Genomic DNA, 27,727 nt, shown 5'->3' on the forward strand with positions numbered 1-27,727 from the left:
TTGTAACAGGAGTGCCTGTGTGAGCCTCTAGGCAGTTTCTGGGGTGGAGCCATGTAACAGCATCACACAAACTAGAATTTGACTAGAAAATGAAGAAATAACTCCAAGTAAATCTGAGCTGGTCAGAACTGACATCACATGACTATCTGAGGAAAAAAGGCTGAAAGTTTCAGACACAAAAAAAACAAATAACCAAGGTAACAAGGCTATACCAAGGCTCACATATATATATACTGGGGGGATAGCTATATAATGAATGAATAAAGAAAATCGCCAGAGTGGCCCTTTAACTCTGAATACCCCAATAGGATATTTGTAAATAGGTTCTCTAAACCAGAGAACTCCTAATATAAAAATATGCCACAACTCAAGAAATCAAGGCCGGTCACCTTGGGCTATATTGTGCTTACCTCTTAATTCACTATAGGATTTTTCAAAAACCGGATCACATAAGTGTCATTCCAGTGCTAAGAATTCTAAACTCAGTCTTCAAATATCACATAAAGCACTTGTTACTTTTGCTAATAACAAGTCTCAAAGAACAACCAATGCTCAAAACACTTGGCGGTCGTCTTCACTAAAAATCAAAGGTTCTTAAAAATCTACTCAAGTGCCCTAGATTTACTAAATGCGCTTCTGCACAGATGAACGTTCCTGCTTTACATATGAATGGGACACTGGCTGATTGCCTTAAAAAAGAAGTTAGTTTGTAGCAATAAAGATAAACTTGAGTGTCATACAGTTAAATAAAATTAGAAATTTATGGTTAACTGCAGAATCACGGTAATCAGTATTTGCCCTATCTATCTATCCCATATCTATCTATGTATCTATCTATCTATCTATCTCTCATATCTATCTATCTATCTCATATCTATCTATCTATCTATCCCATATCTATCTATGTATCTATCTATCTATCTATCTATCTCTCATATCTATCTATCTATCTCTCATCTATCTATCTATCTATCTCTCATATCTATCTATCTATCCATCTCATATCTATCTATCTATCTATCTATCTATCTATCTATCTATCCCATATCTATCTATCTATCTATCTATCTATCTATCCCATATCTATCTATCTCCTATCTATCTATCTATCTATCTCATATCTATCTATCTATCTATCTATCTCTCATATCTATCTATCTATCCATCTCATATCTATCTATCTATCTATCTATCTATCTATCTATCTCATATCTATCTATCTATCTCATATATATCTATCTATCTATCTCATTACTATCTATCTATCTATCTCTCTCTCATATCTATCTATCTATCTATCTATCTATCTCTCTCATATCTATCTATCTATCTATCTATCTATCTCTCTCATATCTATCTATCTATCTTACATCTGTCTATCTATTTATCTATCTTACATCTCTCTCTCATATCTATCTATCTTACATCTATCTATGTACTTCATATCTATTTATCTATCCATCTCATATTTATCTATCTTTCTCTCTCTCACATCTTTCTATCTATCTATCTATCTATCACATATCTATCTATCTATCTATCTCATATCTATCTATCTATCTATTTCATATCTATCTATCTATCTATCCCATATCTATCTATCTGTCTCATATCTATCTCATATCTATCTATCTATCTATCTATCTAATAGCTATCTATCTCTCTCTCATATCTATCTATCTATCTATCTCATATCTATCTATTTATCTATCTATCTACCTCATATCTATCTATTAGGGATGAGCGAGTATACTCGCTAAAGCACTACTCGCTCGAGTAATGTGCTTTAGACGAGTATCTCCCTGCTCGTCCCTGAAGATTCGGGAGCCGCCGCAGCTGACAGGTGAGTTGCGGCGGGGAGCAGGGGAGAGTGGGCGGGAGAGAGGGAGAGAGAGATCTCCCCTCCGTTCCTCCCCGCTCTCCCCCGCCGCTCCCCGCTCCGCGGCGGCCCCCGAATCTTCAGGGACGAGCAGGGAGATACTCGTCTAAAGCACATTACTCGAGCGAGTAGTGCCTTAGCGAGTATACTCACTCATCCCTACTATCTATCTATCCTATCTCATATCTATCTATCTATCTATCTAATATCTCCATATCTATCTATCTATCTTCTATCTATCTATCTATCTATCTATCTATCTCATATCTATCTATCTATCTATCTATCTATCTATCTCATATCTATCTATCTATCTCATATCTATCTATCTATCTATCTATCTATCTATCTATCTATCTCATATCTATCTATCTATCTATCTATCTATCTATCTATCTCATATCTATCTATCTATCTCATATCTATCTATCTATCTATCTCCTATCTCTCTATCTATCTATCTATCTATCTATCTCATATCTATCTATCTATCTATCTATCAATCTTCTATCTATCTATCTATCTACCTCATATCTATCTATCTATCCCATATCTATTTCTCATATCTATATATTTACAGTGGATATAAAAAGTCTACACACGCTGTTACAATGCCATGTTTTTGTCATGTTAAAAAATCTGGCAAAGATGAATCATTTCCGATTTATTTCCACCCTTAGTGTGACCCGTTATCTGTACAATTCCATTGAAAAGCAAACTGAAATCTTTTAGGGTGGAAAAAAATAATAATGTGGTTGTATAAATACAGACACCCTAAAACTAATACTTTGTTGGTGTACACTCTGAGTTTATGACAGAATTTAGTCATTTTGGGTAGGTGTCTATCAGCATGGCACATCTTGACTTGGCAATCTTTGCCCACTCTTCCTTACAAAAGTGCTCTAAATCTGTCAGATTACAAGGGCAACTCGTGTGTAGCACCCTCTTCAGGTCAACCCACAGATTGTTAATGGGGTTTAGGTCTGGGCTCTAGCTGGGTCATCCCAAAACTTTGATGTTCTTCTGGCGAAGCCATTCTTTTGTGTATTTGGTCTGCTTTAGGTCATTGTTGTGCCAAAAAGTGAAATTCCTCTTCAGCTTTTTAGCTGAAGCCTGAAGGTTTTGTGCCAAAATGGACTAATATTTGGAACTGTTCATAAAAATTCCCTCCACCCTGCTTATAGTCCCAGTTCCTGCAACAGAAAAATAGACCCAAAACATAATGCTGCCTCCACCATCTTCACTGTGGATCTGGTGTTCTTTTGGTGATGCACAGTGTTGGCTTTGTACCAAACATACCTTTTAGAATTATGGCCAAAAATTTGGTCTCATCAAACCAGAACACGTTTTCCCGCATACTTTTGGCAGACTTCATGTAGGTTTTGGCAAAACATAGCCGCGCTTCAATGTTTTTCTTGAGACTTCAATTTTGCCCCCCTACTCCACAGCCCCGACATATGAAGAATAAGGGAGATGGTTGCCACATGCACAGCACAGCCAGTACTTCCCAGAAATTCCTACAGCTCCTTTAATGTTGCCGTAGGCCTCTTGGCCGCCTCCCAGACCAATTTTTTTCTGATCTTTACATCAATTTCTGAGGGACATCCAGTTTTTGGTCATCTCAATGTCGTACCAAATGTATTCCACGTCTTGATGACTGTCTTCACTGTGTGACACAGTATATGTAATGCCTTGGAAATGTTTTATTACCTTTCTTCAGACTAATACCTTTCAACAATCAATTTGGTCGCAAGCCCCACTTACACAAAAAGTTGTGACTTTTCTTGTCTTTATGCAGTCATCACTACTTTCCCGAAAAAGAGGTTTGGCTTGGTGTGAAGTAGGTTGCTGTCTTAGCTGGGTGGGAGGCCTATAAACATGGGTCAGGGCACTCTGTACACCACTCATAGGCACCTCTTCCAATACGTATGAGCCTGGACTGAGGACATCCCCAATGACTAAAAGAAGACAATAAGGTTCCCAGACCTAAAAACTTCCCAAAAACTCAAGCAGCTCTAATTCCCAGCCCATAAATTGTTTGCACTACAAAAATAAGTGATACAAGAAGTAAACATATGTACATTCACAATAGCTTCAAAAACAGCTTGTGAAAGTGCTACTTGTCTCTTCAAAAACAGAAGCCAAGAACAATTTCGACTATTCATTCTGACAACCGCATAGTAAATAAACCCTGTTTTTGCTCTGCATTTAATGAGTTGCTTCAGGCCTACATATTGATGTCAGCAAACACTGTATATTTTCTTTTTCCATCCTCCACAATCAAGATGGTTCAAGAAATATGCCGTAGTGCATGTGCTTAATCTCACTTAATAGACTACCATTAGCCTACACTACAGCTTCTAAAATCTAGGATCTCACCAGCCGAGAAGTATGTCTGTATATCATCGTCAGTCATATCCCATGCCAACATTTTAAGAAATTACCCCAGTTTACAGTATCTTAAAATATGTTTCCTGATCTGAATAGAACATTCAAAAAGCATAAAAGGACTCAATTATTAGGCCTCATGTCCACGGGGAAAATCAGGCCCGCTACGGATTCTCCATGGAGAATCTGCAGTGGGTCCCTCCTGCCCCGTGGACATGAGCGCTGAAAATAGGAATTTAAAAGAATTAACTCACCCACAGCGGGCCGGGAAGGTCTTCTCTTCCTCACGGCCGGATCTTCTTTTTCGGCCGGCGGATTAACTCGTCACGCCAGCGGCACGTCGTCGGCGTGCCGCGCGCATGCGCCGGGCACATCCGCCGAGCCGAAGCAAGAAAGATCCGGCCCTGAGGAAGAGAAGACCTTCCCGGTCCGCTGTGGGTGAGTTCATTCTTTTAAATTCCTATTTTAGGTCTCCCGCGGATCCGGACGGCTTCCATAGGCTTCAATAGAAGCCTGCGGGAGCCGTCCCCGCGGGAGACCCGCACGAAAATGGAGCATGGTCCAGATTTTTTCATGCTCCATTTTTTTTAAAATCCCTTTTATTGACCATCCACGGGTATTTATCTACCCGCGGGTGGTCAATGCATCCCTATGGGGTGCGGATCCGCGTGCGGGAGAAGAGTTAAAATCCGCTGCGGATTTTAATTCTTCTTTTGCCCGTGGACATGAGGCCTTAACAAGGGTTTGGTGCATCGAGAGAATGGCATTTGTGCCTCCCCAAACAAATGGGGCTCACCAATGAGGTCCACCTCACAGTTTGAGAAGTACTAGTCTTTAAGAGATACGTCAATATCTGAAAATAATTTTACAGTATCAAAATATGGTTAGTATTTTTTTTTTCAAATTCACCCACAATTCCACTTCCAGTTTAGTAGTTCTTGGGGGGTTTTTGACCCGTTTCTAGCTAAAATAAAACAATGTAAATATGAACATAAAACAGGCTCCATCACCATCCATCCTTCATCTACCCTGAAGAAATGTAGTGGGATCCACTAAAGGACTATTAATTCACACGTGAATTAGAGACTAATGGACAATCTTAAGGACAAAAAATTGCATTAGAAGAAGGGCATCAATGAAAACCCAAAGCTTAAAAATCCCATTGAAATGCATTGACCGTTCCACCTAAATATCCAGTTAAATCAAGTAATTTTGTAGATATGATACCTTTTTATGGCTAGCAAAAGAGAAATAATGTTAGAGTAGGCTTTTAAATCTATCCCCAATTCTTCATCAGGCTTTTAACAAGTCAGCCTGATGAAGAATCGTAGATGGACTCGACAGCTTCCTGTAACATCATTCTTTTTTAGCCATTAAGAGGTATCATATCTCCAAAATTACGTGGTTTAACTTTTTACTCTTTGGGTTAAAATGGTACCAAACTCTTTTTTTTTTTTTTACCTAAATATCTAAAACTATACCTTTGCCTTCCTCATCACAAACTACCGGAACAAAAAGACTCACCATAGGAAATGCAGTAGTTTTTGGTTTTGTGTGTCCTCTCAAATAAACGCCTAAAAGAAATGTTTCCAGCATTAAAGCATAAGATGAAAAGAAACCAAAACTTACCTAGTGGACACGGTGCTGCAAAGTCAATCAAGTATAGTCATTATTAATTCAAAAAATTGTGCAAAAACCCACAAAACATCAATTTGATAGTAAAGTTCCTTCTAAGGAGGAAAGAAAAAGAGCAGAAGATAGAGAAATACTTACATAAGCTTTGTAATCACACGCTTGGAAGATGAGCTTTTCGGGATGATGCTGCCAGTATTGAAAGGGTATAGAGCCTGTGGTTTCATTGGGGGCTCGCAGGCTGATAGAAGGTTGATCTCCCCAATCTCCTGTCTGAAAATCATATTTACTCTAAAAGTAACAAGTGTCAGTTTAGTTGATTGTACAGTCATTAACATTTACACACGGAACACCACAGACTACGAGAGAGGACAGCTGCTGTGGGCCAACACGTGACGATTCCAAGGACCACAGCTCCACAACAAGTCGAGGACCACAGCTCCACAACAAGTCGAGGACCACAGGTTGTCGAAGACACGTACAGAATGCTGCATGCAATACGTAGGGGATTGGGAAGGGTTTTATCCAAGGAGTGTGTGAAGGACAAGGAGGTTTTATGATAAAAGAAGTAAATCTGCAGAAAGACTAACATGGCTGATAGGCACGGAAAAATCAATCAATGAATTTAATAAAGGTCTAGATACTTAGTAGTTTTTCAGATTATCTTTATGGGGGTAATTATCTTTTCCTTTCAGGCAAAACTGGAGACAGAGCATAGGAACTTTTGCATTCCTCTAAAACCTAATGTTGTTGGAGAATCATGAGGCCATCATTCACCTTAGATGATCAGCTAGTCCTGCTGAAACTTGCAAGTTTGACCAATCTAGATCTAATGTACATGGCCTCCCTGACTGCAGAAGGGAATCTTCTCATCGGCTGTAACTCAAAAAAGTTGTGTATGGAAGAATGGCAAATTTATCATCAATAAATGAAAGGATTCTTTACAGTTACCTATGGTTAGGTCATCAATAGTGTATAGACGGGGTTCCACTGCTCGAGATCCCCGCCAATCAATTGATCTCCAGACCGCCAGACGTCCACATTGGGGTTAGAGCCAGAATGTAATATTCTATTGCCCTTTTAGCTCTGGATACAATGAAGAGACAGAAGTGTAATGGAAGGCACCCCTCCCATTGAAATCTATTAAATAAATAATATAACTGCGCTCGGACACAAAGTCAAGGAGGAAAGAGATGAACTCACCCGGCAGATGGGAGGGAGATCAGCGGATGCTAAAAACTCTCTCCCCTCTGGATGTCCAGGGAAACCTTGTATATATATCAATCACGCTAGGTCCACGTCCAGAGTGTAGATTCAAGGTTCCCCTTTATTAGGAAATGAACAGTGTAGGTCTCAACCAGATGACCCATTGAATAAAATCCAGGAGGGATTAACAGTGCTGGGGTGCAGGGTGCAACGCGTTTCGGCTATCTGAAGTACCTTTTTCAAGCACATATAGAAAATAATTAATAAGACAGCCTTATATAAAAAACTTACTTGACCAAGAGGGTACATGTGATAGTAATCGTTCCGTCGGCGCTCGCAGATGACGTGTATGTCCTTCCGGGGGGAAGTGTACGTCAGAGAGAGAACTGGAACACACGATGCGTTCCAAATGACGTGGTGGACGTGCTATTACTGCATGTGGCTCTCCACCGAGGTGGATCGTTTGAGGATTTTGGAGACACTCCCTGGGAAATACTGCGTTCTTCCTCTGGTTCCCAGGCGCTATCCTTCCTTTCGTTGTATTGAAATGTATTAGAGCAATGCCTTTCTATTACACTTCTGACTCCAACCCCAATGTAGACATTCGGCTTGGCTGCACTGACAGCGTGCCGGAGGATCAGCAGGGATCACGAGCGGTAGATCACTGCAAATCAAGTATTGATTTTCTTATCCTGAGAATAGCTCATTCATAGTAAATTCCTGAAAGACCCCTTTAAAGTGAATGAAGTGGAGTTGCAATACCAGGCATGGCTCGTAGATAACAGTGGCGCTGTTTCTAGGAAAAAGAAAAAAATGAACTTTTTGCTAAATTAATCCTCTAAAGTCAATTCCTCACATGTCAAACACAAAGCCCACGAGCTGAATCCGTCCTGCAGCCTCATTTTATGTGGCCCGCTGGCAGAATTCTACCCACCCTGCTTGCATCTCCAGTCCAGCGGCAGTAACCAATGCAAAGTCTATGACCGCTGACCTCTCCCCACTGGTGTCTGCGGAGCTCTAGCCTGGGTAAGTGTAAATCCTGTAGGGATGCTGCCCGGCCAGAGGCCAATAGGGGGGTTGCTTTTGGCCTCTGGCCAGGCAGCATTCCTGGGATGACAAAGGGGGTCAGTGTTACTACTGGGGCCACTATGGGGGTCACTATGACTACTCCAGCTACTATGGGGGTCACTATGAATACTGGGGCCACTATGGGGGTCACAACTGCCCTCACTATACAATGCAACTGGTCTTATGAAGGCAACAATAATGCTGATGTGGCCCTTGGTGAAAATGACTTTGCCGTATGCTAATAGAAGGCCCATGCTCAGATCTGTGTGAAGTAGACTTGCACTACTGTATATTGCTACTGCTTCTCTATGCACGGGTACTATAATGGGCACCCTCTTCTTAGGGGTAATTATACCATGCCTCCAGCCCTTTCCTGGCAGATCTTCTAAGTATCAATATTCAATATGCTTCTACCTATGTAAGCACATGGTTATTACTGGGCTTTCTGATACAATTTCGGTGAAACAGCGAATGGGGGCATGCAGCGTAAGCCTTGTCTATGGGTGCACTCCTGCCATCCCGGGCATTAGCAGGAAATGATCAGACAGGGAGATGTACGTAGCATTCCAGCGAGTGGAGAATAATTACACGGCAGCGTGATCAGGGCACGAGCAGTTTAGCTCATTTACACATAAAGGCAAAACAAAATGACAACTGAAGCCATTAATTATACCGTAGATCTGCAAATATTCTAAGTGCGCCAGGTAATTATGAGAAAAATATCTTAGAAAGCAGAATATAGCAGAGATCCAGGTACGTTGGGCTTCATGGCCCGCAGCAAGCTCTGTAATAGCTGTCAGGCTATTCTGGGGAAAAGACTAAAGAATTCTGCTGACTGTTAGATTCATCGCTAATAAGAATTAAAGGAGAACACTACCTACAAATTGCTCCCCCTTGAGCTGCAGGTGTACAAAGTATCAGCATATCGGGGCCGTTCTATAAACTTAGGACGTAAAATACCGTGTATCATCATTGGTCATGACTCCATCAAGGATCAGTCTGTAGTGGACTAATTAATAGGATTGGCTAGGATTACATAAAAAAGGTCTGATATTCTCCAAAAACAGCGCCACCCTGGTCTATAGCTTTGGCCTGGTATTGCAACTTAGTCCCAATGACTTGAATAGAGATGAGCTATATCTCTTCAGTGGTGGGCATTATGCCAGACTATGTGTCGGTCTGTGATGGGAAAATCTATATAAGTTCAGTATTCGGAGATGAGAGGAGCACCATTATGTTCAGGCAGTGAGCACCCATTTGTTGGCGTGTTAACATCACTGTTTACACTCATGTTAGGTCCTAGCGGTAGATGAAAGGCTGAAATCGGCTGGGGATCAAAATCCGCACCAATAGAAAAACATGGCTGCTTTCTTTCGAAAACAGCACCACACCTGTCCACAGGTGGCGTGTGGTATTGCAGCTCAGACTCAATCACTTTAATTATTGAAAGAAGCCATAATATAAGACAAAAGAAACTCACGGATTGAAATAATAGTGTTTCTGCGAAAAAAACAGTCATGGAAGAAACATGGTAACCAAAAATGACTATTGAAATGCCTGTTTTATAGTTACTATTGGCAGCCTTCTCGTATGTCCTTTTTTTCTATTAAAGCGACTCTTCAGTCAGGAGCCCAAAATTGAAATATAAGTCAGTAGTAACAGGGAATGATTATCTGCTGTTTGATTTTCAGTGACAGCACTGAATGGCTGTGATTAGCTGCCAGCGCTCGATAAGCCAATCACAGCACTCGCTTTGCTGGAGGCGGGGTATACAGAGCTCCGTCACCAGCAGAAGATCAGCTGTGAGATGAGGACGCCGCACCGCTGCAGCGCCACCGGAGACCATCGGGGTGCCGCAGACCATGGGAGTATTGATTTTTTTCGGGGGGGGGGGGGGGGGGCACCTGAGATAGGTCCTATTTTCTGGGGAGGCCTTATATTTCAAGCCTCCCCCGAAAACCTGATAGATCTTACTATCGGGGTAGGACCTATTTTTGGGGAAATACAGTAGTGATGCTGGTGTAAGGTAGATATGTCCTGTACGTAATTATATGTACAGCTGGTATAACGTATACCACCTAAACATACAAGATTACATGAAGTACATGGTGCATACCTCGTACTGCATGTACTGCTCCTTCGCTCTCCTCCTCGGGTCCTGATACTGTCACTGCAGCGCCGGCCGGACATCCATCCTGACCCCCACACATCGCACACACACAACTCCACTACATCCATCCTGATCCCCACACACATCACACACACAGCTCCACTACATCCACTTTGATTCCCACCCACATCGCACACACAGCTCCACTACATCCATCTTGACCCTCACACACATCACACACACAGCTCCATTACATCAATCCTGACCCCCACACACAGCTCCAATACATCCATTCTGACCCTGACACACATCTCCACTCACTCACTCAATCCACCCAGAACCTTACAGCTCCAACACACACACACAGCTCCACTACATTCATCCTGACACACTGACTGACACACAGCTGCAGAGTTCTACATTTACTTAGCCCCCGTGGTCATATGATCCCTGACTCCTCCCACACAGGATATCACCTGACATGACATCATCGGAGACCCTGGAAGCTGTCGGCTCTGCAGATCTGTGTTTTCCCTGCCGGAGTTATCTGGCGCTAGGGAGCTCTGAAAATACCGTCCTGTAATAGGGCGGGTAAAAAAAACATACCGGCACTGGCCTGCCAGAAAAAAAACGTCCAGGCCGGTGGTTTACCGGACAGATGGCAACCCTATCAGTGACTGTAGTTAATCTGGGGGTCCAACTGCTGGGACCCCTAGGGATTTCATCATGAGAATGGAGCATCCCATGTCCACTTAGTGAATGGTGCGCACCACTCAATTCACAGTCTATAGCCAAGCACTGAGTTCGGCAATCTCTGCTGGCCCCACAGAAATGAGTAGAGCGGTGGTGGCATATATGCACCACCACTCTATTTGCTAAGGGGACTGGGGGTTTTCATGATCCCTAGAGGGCCCAGCAGTTAGACCCCAAGTGATCAAACATTTACCACCTACTCTGTGGATAGGTCATAAATGTCCTTGTTGGGTTAACCACTTTAAGTCTGCAAAAAGTTCACACAAATATTCTAGCAGGCCCAATACTGTAGTCTACTGTCTAGTTACTATAAAGTGTCCCGGTCCGTGCTGTTGTGTGTATAGTACTATTTTAATGGAGCTGGAGGCTAAGCTCCAGATATATGATGATTTGCATCAACTTCTCATTTGATTGTCATTTCTCAGAGATCATCAAAAAATATCTCCAGGACAAAAATTATTGTGTGACCCAGTTTACAATATGTAATCAGTTCTGCTAATAGCTGAGCATTATATGATATTTCCCAAGTCCATTATTAATGACATCCAGGAAAACATTTACTTAAAATAAGACATCATCGTTTAGTAATATTAGAATATCAGAAAACTTTTTGCCATAGGCAACCGATGCGCCCTTCGTAATATCAGGCTGTTGAGGAGACCAAACATATTAAATGAAAGTTGGCGAAACCCCCCGATCTATTGACTATCCAATATGTATGAAAGTGTCCAATTCTTCCCCAAATGGCAGATGTTGAATTAACCCTTTCCAATCCACTGTCTGACGTCTAAAGACATTCTACTTGAAGGTTGCGCAGCTCCGATGTCGGAAGACGTCCGGCAGGGTATTCTTACTGTAAATTACTGGCTGCTCTGTTGTCAGGGGGCCACTCCAGCATGTCCTATACCTCAGTACTGGCTCTAGCCAGCAGATGGCGCCATTGTATAATGGCAGAAAGAGAAAGCCCCCTAGGAAACCCTGAATCCAAAATTGGATTGCAAAGGGTTAAAGTAGGATGTAATCCCTGCTCCTTTGTTCCTGCTGTAGATAGAGGCACTACGAGAGGCACATAGACTGCATATGGAATGCGAACCCCATTATACAGCCTGGGTACTAGCATAGAGTATCATACTGGGTATTAATATCTAGTAGCATTGAGCCATCGTATGCTATGGAGACACCATATGGTGGCACAATTTCCTATGGTGTGGTAGTACGGAATTATAGGCAATCTATGTGTTGCCATATAGGCTCTTTGTGCATGTCTTTGCTTTGTGCTTGAGGCCAGAGGCGTAACTTGAAGCTTCTGGGCCCCAATGCAAAACCTGTAACAGGGCCCCCAACTATAATGCTCCCTATAGGGAGAGGAGAGGCCTTATGGGCCCCCTGAGGCTCCTGGGCCCGGGTGCAACTGCATCCCCTGCACCCTCTATAGTTACGCCCCTGCTTGAGGCCCTAAATAGTAACTGCAGTAGAGAAAACTCAAACACCTCCGGCAGCAGCTTATCTCCAGGATGCACAAAAGGATCAGACGTTGACATTCAGCTTGCTCCATCCTTCTTGTCCCTGACATCATTTGATGAGGGAGAGTGAGGAGGCCCCAGAACACGTGATAGTTGGCTGGTAGCACCAACATCGGCAGATTCGGATGATTGTGTCTAATGTTTATGGGGGGCCCTTAGTCCGGGTTTACACAAAAAAAAAATTTTTGCCATCCAATTAGTTCCAAATCAATTTTTGGATGACCTTATTGTCACATAATTAATACCTATGGCTTACACTATTGGGGGGTCCTAGATAGCGCCATCAGAATATTCTGGTACCATCTTAAAATCTATTTTGTGCCACTGCCAGCTGACAATTGCATAGGGACAGAAACCAGAATGAAACTTGGACGGCACCCAGAGGCGTAACTTGAAGCTCCCGGGCCCCAATGCAAAACCTGTAATGGGGCCCCCAACTGTAATGCTTTATTTATAGTACTGGGCTCCCTATATGGAGAAGAGATCCCTTATGGGCCCCCTAAGGTTCCTGGGTCCAGTTGCAACCACATCCCCTGCAACCTCTATAGTTACGCCCCTGACGGCACCATAGGAGAGAATATGGGAGAATATGTGAGACCTCTTTGGTCTCCGTATCACAGAGTTTCCATCCTTGACAGTCTTTTACAATGGATAGAAAAGTGCTGAGGACGGCACTTTTCTATCCAATGTAAAAACCCTGACAGGGATGGAAATAATGTGAGATGAAGACTAAAAGCACCTCGAGCTCACATATTCTCCCTCTACAGGTTGCGTCCCGGTTTTCGTCCCCATGCAGTTTTCTGCATGACAGACTGAGAGCAGCGACTGAACCGGCACTAGATTCACAAATCAGAATGTGAAGCCGGCCTTATATATTTTGGCTTTCAGCGTACGCGTCCTTTTAGCGGAACGATTATCATTCAAAAAATTGTTTCGACGAGGGAAAATGTCTAAAGGCGTGCCGATAACCGAACGCCGAATGACAATGGTTCGCTTTCCGTTTGTCGTTCAACTTCAGAAAAATCATTGTTCGCTCATTCACTTATTGTTCAGTTTAAACAGCGCTCATTCAGTCGTTCTCATTCACTGATACAGCGAATGGGAACGACTGAGCGATTTCTCTTTGAATGACCCAACGATGTATCTGACTGTCCAAACAGGGTGCCCAAACGAACGAGCGAAATCTGATGTCATTCGCACGCTCAAACGATAATCTTTTGGCGAAAACGGACCCTGAGTGCTCCTTCACACGGGAGTATGCATTTTTGTATACGAGCAGCGTTTTTTTCGAATAACTGACTACTCGGGCGAAAAGATTCCGGGGGCGCCGGGGGTGAGCGGGGGGTTGCAGGGGGGAGTGGGGGGGGGAGAGAGAGCTCTCCCCTGTTCCCCACTGCTACCCCCCGCTCCACCACGCCGCCCCCCGCCCCCCCCGGCGCCCCCCGAATCTTTTCGCCCTAAACGTGTATGTTCGCTCATCTCTACTATTTAACCTAATGTATTCTACATATGTTCTTCTTCCAGCAGAATTGCGCATGCCATTGTTTGCGCACCCCGACATAGACTTCTATGGGGACCTCAGGTGTGCAAATGTGCACAAAAGTAGAGCACGCTGCATTTTTTTTCCATGCATGCAAAATGCGCACACGGAAAAAGGAAATTCAAACCAACCTATTAAAATCAATGGGTTCTATTCTCTGCGTAACTATGCGTAAGAATACGCTCGTGTGAATGAGCCCTAACTTTAGAGAATGTAATTCAGAATCTGATGAACCGAAGAAGCATTTTTGAAGAATACATCTAAAAATACAGACGCGGCTTCAGATTGATTTTCTTCCGCCGAACTAGATTTGGAAATGTTATTACCTGAGCCATCTGTCTTTCAAGCTTTGATCTTGGTATATCATCAAAGTAATTTTCATTTCTTCTCCGCCGTCCATCCCCTTGCATCATAATGTGGGAAAAATCCAGAGATCCCCCAGTCGGATACAGCTTTGCGGATTTAGTGACTGAAAACAAGAAAAATCTATATTAACAGACTGAAGACGATCTTTCTTGCCACAGTATGGCCGAATATGAAAAGTTGGAAGGCTATACTATAGTCTTTGGCCACATGACGTGGGTCGTGGTCAAAGTCGCAATGGAGCTCTAAGGTAAATCAGATACTCTAGACATTGGAGCTTCAAAGAAGAATGTCAATATGATGCTCAGAAAGGGTTAAAGGGGTTGTCCGAGACTTTGGGTGTCTTTTCTATTAATGACCTATCCTCAAGAAAGGCCATCAACAATGGGCGGTGGGACTGCCGCTTGGGATTTGCACCAGTCAGTTGATTCCCAGTGCCGCTGTCAATGTGATCAGCGCCGGAAGGAGATAGTAGTGACAACATTGCCGGTTTGGTGCTGCAAGCACCCGTGTCACTGAATTCAATGGCAACTGTACCTGTAAAACCAAGCAGACCGCTGCACTATGGGCAGCGCAATTTGCTTCCTCTGCTGTCCCTGCTGACAGCAGCACCAGAAATCAGCTGGTAGGCGGGAATCCTGAGCAGCAGATCCCCGCCAATAAACTATTGATAACTAGAGATGAGCGAGTATACTCGCTAAGGCACATTACTCGGGCGAGTAGTGCCTTAGCCGAGTATCTCCCCGCTCGTCTCTAAAGATTGGGGGCTGGCGCGGGTGACAGGTGAGTTGGGGCGGGGGAGAGTGAGGGAGAGAGAGATCTCCCCTACGTTCCTCCCCGCCGCTCCCCGCCCCCCACCGGCCCCTGAATCTTTAGAGACGAGCGGGGAGATACTCGGCTAAGGCACTACTCGCTCGAGTAATGTGCCTTAGCGAGTATACTCGCTCATCTCTATTGATAACCTATCCTGAGCATAGGTCATCAACGCAAAAAAAAAGTCCAAAGTCCTGGAAACCTCTTTAAACTTTTGGATGCAGCCTGGAATTGGATAGTGCCTCAGAAAGGGGCAGCTTTATAGAAAATGGGTCATTGGGCACCAAAAGCTAGGCCCTTCTCCCAGCCCCTCATTGTTTTTTGCACAGTACAAAAATGCCATAAAATACTGCCATATAGTGAACACATAATACCATATTTTTCTTACACAATACCGCCATTCAGTGTCCAAATCCATCCACCATACAATGCTTAAATGCCCCCATTGAATGCCCTCATAGTATTGCAGGAGCTGTAATAGCGGCCATATACTTCTGACTTGCTTGCTTTAGGGGTAAAATACCTTCATCTGGCAGCATATAGCATAGGCAGCAGTAGGGACTATGCGGCCCTGTACAGGCGCCATGCACACGGCTCTGCTTTTATAAGGCCAGACACATGTAAAGTCATTTATCATTAGAAGGAGTAAATGTTCCAGTTCCACTCAGTAGATCATGTTGACTTATATGTTTTTCTTCCTAATAGTCTTGGGATAATTAAAGGAGCGAGCACTAATTATATAAGCAGTAAGACACGGAGACCTAATTGCGTAGAGTGACGACGATCTTCTATTATTCTTATTAGATTTACAGAAACCACTTCATAAATCATGCTCATGTTTGGAAATGTTGCCGGATCAGGCGGGGTAAATATATTTCACACACATATATATATATATATATATATATATATATATAGTGCATGATATATTTCCATTTAAGTGGCGGAATAATGATGCCTAATTAAATAAAGGGGTATCTTCATCTTATAAAGTAATGGCATATCGCTAGGATTAGACATCACTTTATCATCGGTGGATGCCTCGCCTCTGGGCCCCCCACCCATAGAGAGTTGGTAGTGCTGGTTTAGGATTGCATCCGCTTCTATGTTCTCCGTGAACTGTGCTGTGGTCCATTCTGTCTAAGAACTGGTGGGGGTCCCAAAGGTCAGACCCCCCTCAACTATAACGTGATGGCATATCCTAGTGATATGTCAGTCAATAGGATAGAAAAAAAGCCATTTAAAGGGACACTGTCAGGTCCTATGAGCACCAACTAAGTTCATAAGCTCATAGGACCAGGGCCGCTGAGTCCGGGGTGTCCCTTTTATACTCCCTTGTTGTCTGCCCAGGAAGCCAACGCTTGGCATGTGCAACATGTTCATCTCATAAGGAAGATGGAACAATACCTCTGCAGCACCACCTATTGAATGGCAGCATTCCTGCAAATCAATGTCCGACCCAGGTCTTAACAATGATTGGGAATTGAAAACCAAGCCAGAATCCATACACAGACAGCTGTTTGGGGGGTTTTGACCCTCATCAGTGTGCAGTAGGATCATGGCTTGGCTAGTGAGAGGCTTATGCAGTGCGTCAGGAAGGGTATCATCGCTTCCGAAGGAAAGCACCTACTGTGTTTCCCTGAAAATAAGACCTACCTTTAAAATAAGCCCTATCCTAATTTTTTGGCTATCTTCGGGGAGACTTGAAATATAAGCCCTACTCTAAAAGTAAGCCTTAAAAAAAAAAAGGAATACGGTCCAGGTCCCGTCAAGGTCCTGACAATAACAATACTATCGTAGTTTTCTGTGATCATAATATTGTTGAGCCTGCAATACTATGCTTGGCCACTGTGCAAAGTACGGAGCTCTCTGCTTCCTGCTCTATACACCATGACAGCAGTCTGGCGAACAGCGGATCTGTAGGGTCCCAAGTGGCGGACTGTTGCTGATCAATTATTGATGATCTATCCTGAGGATAAGTCATCAATAGTTTAGTCCCGGAAAACCTCTAAGGGTGTATTCACACATTGCACAAACTCTGTGGATTTATTGCAGAATTTCAACAGCAGGTCCTCAGGGTAAACACAGGTTAGGTCGGTGTCTCACGGGCGCGTGTGCATTTACGTGCAATGAGCGGTACGTATTTATGTGCGCATGCGTGCATTCACTGTACATTTTGCCCGTGCAAGTGGGCATGACTGTAATTAGTTTAATATGCGGCAAATCCGCATGCGGCCACTAATCCTGGGATTAGCCCGCCATGTGGATGAGATTTCTCAGAAATCTCGTCCACACGGGACAGCAAATCCGCTGCGGCTAAGCCGGCAGAAGCCGCTGCTGCGGCGCGGATTTGCCGGGCGCAGCATAGTCATTTTTTTTCCGCTGCGTCCGCGCTCTCCTCTATGGGAGAGCCGGCCGCAGCGGAAGAACGAGCGGCCGGGCCGCTTCAAAGCTGCAGCGGGATTTGCAGCGGCGGTTCTCCCGGCGGAAATCTTGCGGTTTTTCGCTGCGGCCAGAGGAGAGGAATAGACACAAAGTGTACAATAAAAGGGCGGCTTCACACGGGCGTATGCACAAACGCACATGCGTTAGTGAGGAGTTTCTTATTATACAATGGAAGGGGGCGGACCCAATGAATGCAGATAAATGCCGGACTATCAGAGTTTCTGGATCATCATATTCCGCATTAGAGGAGTTTTCTCTCGATCCATCCATCTATATTAGGAATAATGCGCCCTTTGTTTCTGGATGAGTAGGAAGAAGCAGTAAGAAATAGATCCATTAATTCCCCCCTGGGATTGTGTGACAGCAGCAGCTGCAGACATCCATCGTGGCAGGAGCCGTGCCATGTGTCGGAGATGCCTATAGATAACATCGCTCACCCAGCCTGCCAACCGCTTTCAGCTCTGGCTCACCTTAGAGAACGCTGCACCAGTTTGCTTTTTTGGCACGCCTACTCTGCCCATTTGAATTTTGCATCCAGTTTGCGTAAGAGCTTAGTCCCTGTGTGTGGCACAAGTTAATAGATGGCACGCTGACATATGTGATGTTTGGACGGGGTCCCAGGAAGGGCCTGGCTGCATCTGTCACTCTTTGGAGAGATAAACTGTGGTTTATGCCCTTGAAAACAGCTTCCGCTGCCTGGCATCAGATTAAATTGATGGGAGGATGAATTAGCTGATGCAGGCACCAGGTGGGCATCGCCCCAACCAGAATAGTGTTGGCCGCGGGCTGCAACCGTGCCCATTAAAAGCTTATAAATTACAAACTATTTACTAGAAAGGATGGACACTCAATCCTAATGGTGAATGCAACCTTATGTGGCAAGACTGATACTTATAGCAATTAAAGGAACACTCCAGACACAACGGATACAATGTATCAGGCCTATCACAGGTGGAGGGGGCGGATTATGAGAAAGGGAGTCTCTCAAGGGCATTCCCCGAATCCCTGTATCTCTTTTTATTGTGGAGTCTTACACACAATGCTCCTTGAGAAAACGTATGCAAATTAACTCTTCCTCAGAAGGCCGATCTCACATGACCGGATTTGAATTGCAGATCCCACGATCACTGCCCACGCTGACTATCCACGGTAATATGTGGGCATCAAAAGGCATGCAGTTTCGAAGTTTCCCTTAGACCTGCGGGTATGAATAACGTACTCAGCAAGCGGAAGACAAATCGTAGAATGCTCTATTTTAGCGCAGATTCCGCAAGGACAGGCTCCATTAGGGTTGCCACCTTTGTCACAAAAAAATACTAGCCATGGTTAAAAAAAGGGGGTGTGGCTTGGGGGTGTGGCTTATCAATGCATTTTTTTCCTTCTTTATCTCCTGGATCCCGTCCAGCGGCTGTGCGCATCCGTAGGAACCCATCCAGCGTGTTTTCGCGAGTAGATGACGTTTAGTGTGATTCACACATCATCTACTCGCGAGAACACGCTGCAGACGCTCGCATCGCATACAATCTACAGATATATAATTATATACATGTGATACCCAGGTTACCCCAGCATGGTCCATATCACTATATACAGGAGATATACCTCCCCTGTATATAGTGATGCTGATGTAACCTGGATATGTCCTGTACATAAATAACTGTACAGCTGGTATAAAGTATACCACCTAAACATACAAGATTACATGAAGTACATTGTAAATACCTTGTACCGCATGGACTGCTCCTTCGCTCTCCTCCTCGGGTCCTGATAATGTCACTGCAGCGCCAGCTGGACATCCATCCTGACCCCCACACATCGCACACACAACTCCATCCTGATCCCAAGACATCACACACACAGCTCCGATATATCCATCCTGATCCCCAGACATCACACACACACACAACTCCACTATATCTTTCCTGATCCCCAGACATCACACACACAGCTCCGCTACATCAAACCTGATCCCCAGACATTACACACACAGCTCCGCTACATCCATCCTGATCGCCACACACACAGCTCTGCTACATCCATCCTGATCCCCACACATCACACACACACCCCTTTGCTACATCCATCTTGACCCCCACACATCACACACACAGCTCCGCTACATCCATCCTGACCCCCACACATCACACACACAGCTCCACTACATCCATCCTCACCACCACAGACATCACACACACAGCTCCACTACATCCATCCTCACCCCCACACACTTCACACACACAGCTCCACTACATCCATCCTCACCCCCACACACATCACACACAGAACTCCACTACATCCATTCTGACCCCCACACACAAAACTCCACTTACTCCCGCAATCCATACATCCAGAACCCCACAGCTTCAACATACATAGACACAGCTGCAGAGCCCTACCACCGCTGCAGAGTCCTACATTTACTTAGCCCCCATGGTCATGTGATCCCTGATCCCTCCCACACGGGGTATCATATGACATGACATCATCAGAGGCCCTGGAAGCTGCCGGCTCTGCAGGTCTGTGTTTCCTCTGATGTCAGGACTGCCAGGGGAGGGTTAACTGGCGCTAGGGGGCAGAGCAGGCTCTGAAAATACCAGCTTGTAATAGGGCCAGTAAAAAAAAAATACCACCCAGGCCGGTGGTTTACCGGCCGGGTGGCAACCCTAGGCTCCATTAATGTCTATGGATGCATGTGACCCAAGGCCATTTGCAGTTGATATTGTGTAAGGGTGGAGGAACCGCTTGCAACTTGCTAGGAGACCAGGTAGAAAAGCTAGAATTACGGCTGGAGGAAAGAGATTTTCTGATGTCGTTTACTGTTTGCGAGTTTTCTTTCGCACGCACGATACGCCTTCCATGTATGGAGAAAAACCTTCACGCATTCGCAATTCCTTTCCATGATCACTTGCAGGTCTTTCGTTGTGGATATCCGCAAGCAGAAGCCAACCCGTTTGTGTGAGCCCAACCTAAATTCTCTCTAAAGTCACCTATTGGTACCTACCCTGAAAGTTAATGTCGCTCCCATTAAAGAGTCTTAGAGCCCCTTTACCGGCCGATCATGGTTCGGATTCTCACTGGATTGCAAAATTTGTGCAAGCATTTGTGACATTTTAGGCACAAGTACCTTAATAAAGTCACCTTATAGAGTTAAAAATTAGGTAGGAAACAGTATTTTAGGCATTTGTCGCAATTAACACCAATTAAAACCAATGCCTAATTGCATGTGATGAGGTTCTGGTGGCCGAGGACGTGAGGTCACTTCTGTAGTCTTTCCGCGGCGCTCCTCCTGAACTTGCGCAGTGATACAATTTAATCCCTTTGCCTCGGCCGTCTCTGAAGAAAACATCAACCAGGGATGTAACTATGGGGGGTGTGATTGCACCACGGCCCTGAAGTCTTAAGCGGCCCATAAGGTCTCCTTTTGCCATATGTTGGGGCTAGAACTATAGATGAAACATTATTGTTGGGGAGGCCTGTTACAGATTTTGCATTGGGTCCCAACAGCTTCAAGTAACGTCTCTGATGTCACCCGTAGTCCTTCACCGCAAGGAGTGTCTGTACATAAAGCACATGCCTGACTTCCACTAAAAGAGTCAGCCGAGGCCAATGGTGTAAATACAATAAAGGCAGGTCAAGAAATTGCTATGGGGTCCTTGGAGAGAGGGGCCCCAACTGTGATTGCGCTAGCGCATTTGCTACTGGGTAGCGAGATAGTAAGCTGAACTGCAGGAGATGGAGAATTGGCGCAAGGGTCATTTTAAAGGAAACAAACACTGGGTGCTCCTATCCTGGGTGGCAAAATCCAGACATGATAATGGGGGGCCCATTTAGGTTTTTCCATTGGACCCACTGTGTACACCACTGGCCAAGGCGGAGGGATCCAGTTTTACAGGAGTGACAGCACATATTAAGCCACTAGAATGGCATCACATAAATGCACGGACAAAGCGGGCAGCAACAGTAATGCCAGGAGGTGCCATCCTTAGGATGAAAAGTATATATACTTGCAACCAAACAACAGATTTAACCCCTTGAGTGGCGGGTTTCAAACCACCCTGTCGTGCCCACCAGGGCAGGTTTTTTAAAATGGTCTAATCATTGAATTTCAACTAATTTTGCAGTTGCGTCTCAAGAGCCATAACTTTTTCATTTTTCCATTGACATGGCCATATAAGGGCTTGTTTTTTGCGGGACAAGTTGTGATTTTTTTAAACAGGGGGAGGAAAAGAAATGGGGAAAAAAGAAAAAAAGGGGCCATTTCATTAAGGGGTTAAATAATGTATTAACTTCCTTCTCTGGGTCATTACGATGCATGGATACCACATGTGTGATTGTATTTTTGATTTTTTTTTTACAAAGTAAAGGGAGACAAGTGTTTTTATTATTTTTTTTATAATTTTTTAATTTTTTTTTTGTCCCTTTAGGGGACTTCCACAGGGACCCATCAGGACCCCTGATCACATTCCGGGGGTCCGATGGTGACAGCCCTTAACATGCTGCAGTGACAACCCTTTACATGCTGCAGTCACATAGACTGCAGCATGTAAGGGGTTAACACAGCAGAGATCAGTGGTTTTCTCTGATCTCTGCTGTAAGAGCTGGTACCTAGCTGTCCTCTGACAGCTAACAACCAGCTCTCCCTGCCACAGAGACCATTGACTTGCTTCTGACAAGCCAATGGTCTCTATGGCAACCTGTAAACAAAGCAGGAGATTGCTGTCATATCGGCAATATCTTCTGCTGGTTTTTCAAAGCCCTTGCTTTGTTCTCTGTGGGTCTGTGCAGGCAGAGCACAATGTCACAGCTTGTGGCATTGTGCTCTGCAGCTCCCATAGTGATACATAGCCCGGAAATCTTCCAGGCTATGTCGCTATGAGCAGTGGAGCTCGTCCTGGAAAATTTCCGGGCGTGCCACTCAAGGGGTTAATCGGTGCTACCAGCTGAAATTCTTTGAATGCTATTTCCAACCTAATTAAAGACATTCAGTCATTAGGCAACATGTTGCGGAAACGCTGCAGAATTTCCGCAGCAGATCTGCAGGCTAGCGTTGCAGTAGAAAATCCGCAGCACTTTTTTTTACTCTACATGCAAACGGATTTGCTCTAATCTCATTCGCTTCGATAGTGAACTTTGCTGCTACGGATTTTCCGCAGCGTTTCCGCAATTTGTGAACACAGCCTAATGATACAATTCTGGCTTTCTGTTAACCCCAGCAGAGGGAGCCCAGGTGATTACTCAATACTTGGATTCATCATAACACAGTGTGCGGTAAGCGCCCTCTAGTGATGGCCGCCAACAGAAAGAATATTATTTAACAAGACTGTCACCTATGTTTAGCCCTATAAGCTAAGCTTATGGCCTAAAGGTAAGTGACCTGCTGAGTCCAGGGATGTGTTATACTTACCTTTTCCGTTGTTCCCCAGTTGTGCGTGCTGAAAGTTGCCGCAGCTATGCAGTGAATGGCGCTGCTCAGTAGTCCGCCCATTATAAAGTTAGAACAGGCGGACTACTTAGTGCATCACTCAATACATTCATCAGCGGCTTTCAGCGGTGACACCAGGGATGGTAAGTATAATTCAGCGGGTCACCTTTCAGCTCATAGCAGCTTAACTTATGGGGCTAAAAGGAGGTGATAGAGTCTCTTTAAAGGGAACCTTTAACCAATACACTGCCGGTCAAAATTCTTTGGGCACCTTGAACACGTATGGTTTTGAACTCACCCATGAAGAACAATAGCCCTCTGCAAATACCTTTGTGTGAGCCCAACCTTTTGCGCATAATAGCCCTATTTTTCACTATTGGTGCGCTCAGAGCACAGTGCATATGCAATTACATATGGATTTTTGTACGTAGGTTTTTGGAGACATCCCTGGATGAACGGATCCAACTCATAATTGAACCAAACTGTGTTGCACGAACCCCATTAACTATAGTGGGGTCCATTCCGTTCCTGCAGTTCTGCATGCACGACTTTTTCTTTCGACATTTCAAGCCAGATCTACGCCGGAACGTACGCTACAGAGGTGAATAGAGCCGAAATCGTCAATATTCACCCCAAACTTCAGAATACTTGTAGTGTCTAAAGAATTTTGACTGGCGGTGTATAAAGATATATGAAGAACTTAATTAGTGCAGCCCTGATGCTAAAACCCCATAGTGTAATTATCCCATTGTCTGCCGTCAGTGTCCTTATATTCTCTTCTCCGCCTCGTCTGCATTTTGTTTCTGGAATCGTCTCTATTTGGCTTTTTTTATTTTTTCCCCATTTTTACGGATTTGGAACAGATCTAAAATATCAGTCGACAAGAGTATCATTTTATAAGGAATAGATGTATAACGTTCTATCTGAGCAACCTATTCGTAGGTCTGAAAGCTGTCACTCCGTGACTCATCGCTGCAGGCAGACTCTTCTTCCTATTCCATGCTCCCACACACCTCCTCCTCTCTCTGAACTCTCATTGTCCACCTCGGCTTTCTTACGTTACTCTGCAAATATCTCCTTGATATCCCACAAGCTAACCTTTCCCGTAGCACTCATAGAGGGTGGGGGAAGCATTAAACACATTTTCAGAAAGTTCCTTTTCCGTTTTTTTGATACATATGAGTTCCGTAACGACAAGTCTAAAGTTACGTAAAAGGAAAAACATTGGAACGTTAAAGGAACACTCCGAGTAGAACTGATCCACTGTGTTCTGACGAGCGCAGGGCTGCGTGGGCGACACATGACACAGGGATTCCCTCTTCGACTCAGTAAAGATACCTTCGCATGGGCTAATAGTCACCCAAATAACAAGCAATTTTGGGCAATTGTGAGACGGATACACACGGTCCCCATCAGGGCATTGAGCATCTTACTAGGTTAAGGTACCTTAAGTCATGTATCGCCTTCATATACCGCCCTCAAGTTGGCAAAACTGCTGCTAAGTCTGTGAAATTGATCAAATTGGCACATGGGGTACAATAAATCTGGTGCAATTCACTAGGTATGTTACACACCTTGTGCTTAGGGTAGATATATTACCAATATTTTATGCCATAATGAATAGCATGTGTCTTCAGTCCCTTAGCTGCACCCCATTTCCTATGCACTTAGGGCTATTGCCCACGGCTGGATTTCTGCCGCGTTTTACGCAGCAGAAATCCGTGGCATTCTCCTGCAGCTATAAGGTTCTAATAAACCCAACAGCTCTATGTTAACGCTGCAGAATTCCACCACGGAATTCCACAGCATGAAAGAAACCGCGGCATGCTCTATTTTGCTGCCGGAATACGCGCAGCCGGCTTCCATTGTAGTCAATAGAAGCTGGCTGTCACGCTATACTTCCACTGTAGCACAGTGGAAGTATCGCGTGAATACGCGCCCCTGCCCACCGCCTGTGTCACACGCTGTACTGCACATGCAGTGGGCCGGCGCGTATAGCCGATCCATTGTGGTGAGTATGGTGGTGTTGGGGGGCCCCATGGCGGATTCTGCTGCGATATTCCGCTGGCCGTGGGCATGAGGCCTCAAACGTGTATAAAGCACATGGGAAATGTGTTCCCCGCATTGTGCAGTGTGTGCTGACTAAGGCTTCTTCACACTTGTGAGAAAATCGTATGATTTTTGAGCAATGCGAGAGTGGGTGAAAATGCAGAATTATGAAACCAATGATTTTCGATTGTTTCATTCCCATTTACAATGTTTTCTGTCATGCGATGTTGCGAGATTTGAAAATCGCAGCGTGCCCTATCTTTTTGCGTTTTGCGTTTTTTTCTCACCCATGTTTCCCTATGGAGCCCCTGATTTATCATGAACTTGCGATGTTCATGCAATGTGTTTTTAACATTAGAAACTCCTATTGTCTTTTGTGCGAGAAAATCGTGGGCGACAGCCATGTGATATTATTCTCAGGAAAAAGCGTAAATGGCGTTCAAAAATCATGCGAATGCCATTTTGATGCGATTTTCTCTTGGTGATATCGTGATCGCCAATGTGAAGAACCCCTTAGAATGCTTCCTTAGGTACCATATAGAAATTGCTATTTTCTCCTGTAAGCTGCATATGTCATAACATCTATAGAAGCTCCTTGCCTCGATGGTTCTCTAGTTGAGCACAGGGGCTGTTAAAAAGGTCGGCTGGTTTTAACCAATTATTTTATTCTTCTTTCATTTAAAGGATAGCTAAAGTTTAGCAAACTCCAGACAAGTCACAGCAAATATCAAAACTTTTAATTGGTGGTTGTATAGGTACTAAGACCCCAACCAGTCTCTAAAATGAAAGGACAGATGCACTGTACCTCTTCGGCTGTAATTGCCGAGTGGTGTACAGACGTATAGACGTTCTATTGAAACCCTTCAAGGAGAGCCGAAAAAAGTTGAATGTGCACAGAGCTCTGCTCCTTCATTTGTGCAATAGATGGGGGGGGGGGGGGGGGGTCTCCTCAATTGAATCTCCACATATCAAAACTTTTGACATATTACTAACACAATTCGGAAGTTTGCTGAAAGTTTAGGTACATCTTAAAAGGTAAATAAAGGAAGCAGTAATATGTTCCCATCTCTCCATCTCTTCCCATTCTGCGAATACTCCCAATACCCCTCTCAGTTCTCCCCATAGTAATGGTGCCCTTTCTGCATCTCCACAAAATGATAGTGCCCTCTCTGTGCTCATCAAAATCATAGTGCCTCTATAAACACACACAGTATAAAAGTGAAAATTGGTACACATACCCTCCACGATCCAACGTAAAATAATGGCGATTGGTTTCAAGTGTTTGTTGCTCATAGCAGCCAATCACAGCACAGCTTTCGTTTTACTAGGACAGCTAAGGAATGATGATTGGTTGCACAGGTTTTGTACACAGTTTCACTACAAGAGACCTATTGTATAATCTATGGTAAAATAAGATGCTGTGTGATTCAGTGGGGTAAATAATGTAGACATGGGGTTCATCCAAAATGCCTCTGAAAAAAGAAAACCAACTGGACAATTCCAGCCAAAAGCAAAGAAAGTTTAATTACTGTTAGCAAGTGAGAGAAGAGAACATAGTCACCAATGACTTAAAAATGAGCAAGAAAGAGCCAGAAAATCAAGGGCTGCAGAGACCACAGCCCAGCATGTGGCCCCAATTCAAAAAGAGAGGGGAAGAGCCAAGACATCAAGAGCTATAAAGACTCTGGAACAGCATGAGCTGCAACCAGAGGCATAATTAAAGGCTCAGGGGCCTGGGTGCAAAAGTTCAGCCCGCCTCCCCCCCTCCCCAACCTGTACCCATACCTAAACTGCGCTGCATACAGCTGCAAAACAAATTTACATACATGATCTAGCCCCTTGGCAAAAGCTTTCCAAACATAACTCAGATACCCAGGTTACACCAGCATACTTCAAATCCCTATATACAGGGAGATAAATATAGTGATATGGACCATGCTGGTGTAACCTGGGTATCTCCTGTATATAATTATATATGTATAGCTGGTATAAGTTATGTAGTTATACAGTATCACGCAGCTGGCAGTGCATTGATAGACTGCAGTTATGACAAAGTCACTCAGTGTTAGGGAGAGACCGAATTGCTGCCGGCTGGCCCAGGTAACAGTCCTTTTATCCCTGAATGTCACTCAGAGCCGTCCCACGGCAGTGATACAGTATATGCCAGGGGCCCGTTGGCCCCCATTTACTAAGGGGTTGGTTCGCTATTGCAACCTCTGCACCCCCTAGTGGTATGCCAGTGGGCACAACTACAAAAAGAGAGGGGAAGAGCCAGTGTATCTAGGGCATCAGCAACCTCGGAACAGCATGAGGCCTGAATTCAAAAAGAGAGGGAAAGAGCCAGGACATCAAGGGCTGCAGAGACCCCAGAACAGCATCAGGCCCGAATTCAAAAAGAGAAAGACAGAGCCAGTGCATCAAGGGTGGTAAGGCTACCCAGGCAATGCCAGGTATATAGGCATTGCCTGGGTAGCACATGATTTATCACCTGGTATAGCATGAATTTTCTCTTTGAATGTTTCTTAAGAATCCTTCT

General features: G+C 44.3%; 1 protein-coding gene across 1 annotated transcript in view; it reads right to left on the minus strand.

Annotated features, from left to right (window-relative positions):
• The window catches only part of ANKS1B (ankyrin repeat and sterile alpha motif domain containing 1B), a 112,427-nt gene that overhangs the window by 41,751 nt on the left and 42,949 nt on the right, over positions 1–27,727 (minus strand). Inside the window, exons 2-3 of the mRNA XM_066589531.1 lie at positions 14,426–14,568; positions 6,041–6,190 (exon numbers count right to left, since the gene is read on the minus strand). Of these exons, the coding sequence (XP_066445628.1) occupies positions 6,041–6,190; positions 14,426–14,512 (237 nt within the window). The 5' untranslated portion in view covers positions 14,513–14,568. The remainder of the gene's footprint in view (positions 1–6,040; positions 6,191–14,425; positions 14,569–27,727) is intronic.

This window comes from Eleutherodactylus coqui, chromosome 2 (assembly GCF_035609145.1).
Source record: "Eleutherodactylus coqui strain aEleCoq1 chromosome 2, aEleCoq1.hap1, whole genome shotgun sequence".
Classification (NCBI taxonomy): domain Eukaryota; kingdom Metazoa; phylum Chordata; class Amphibia; order Anura; family Eleutherodactylidae; genus Eleutherodactylus; species Eleutherodactylus coqui.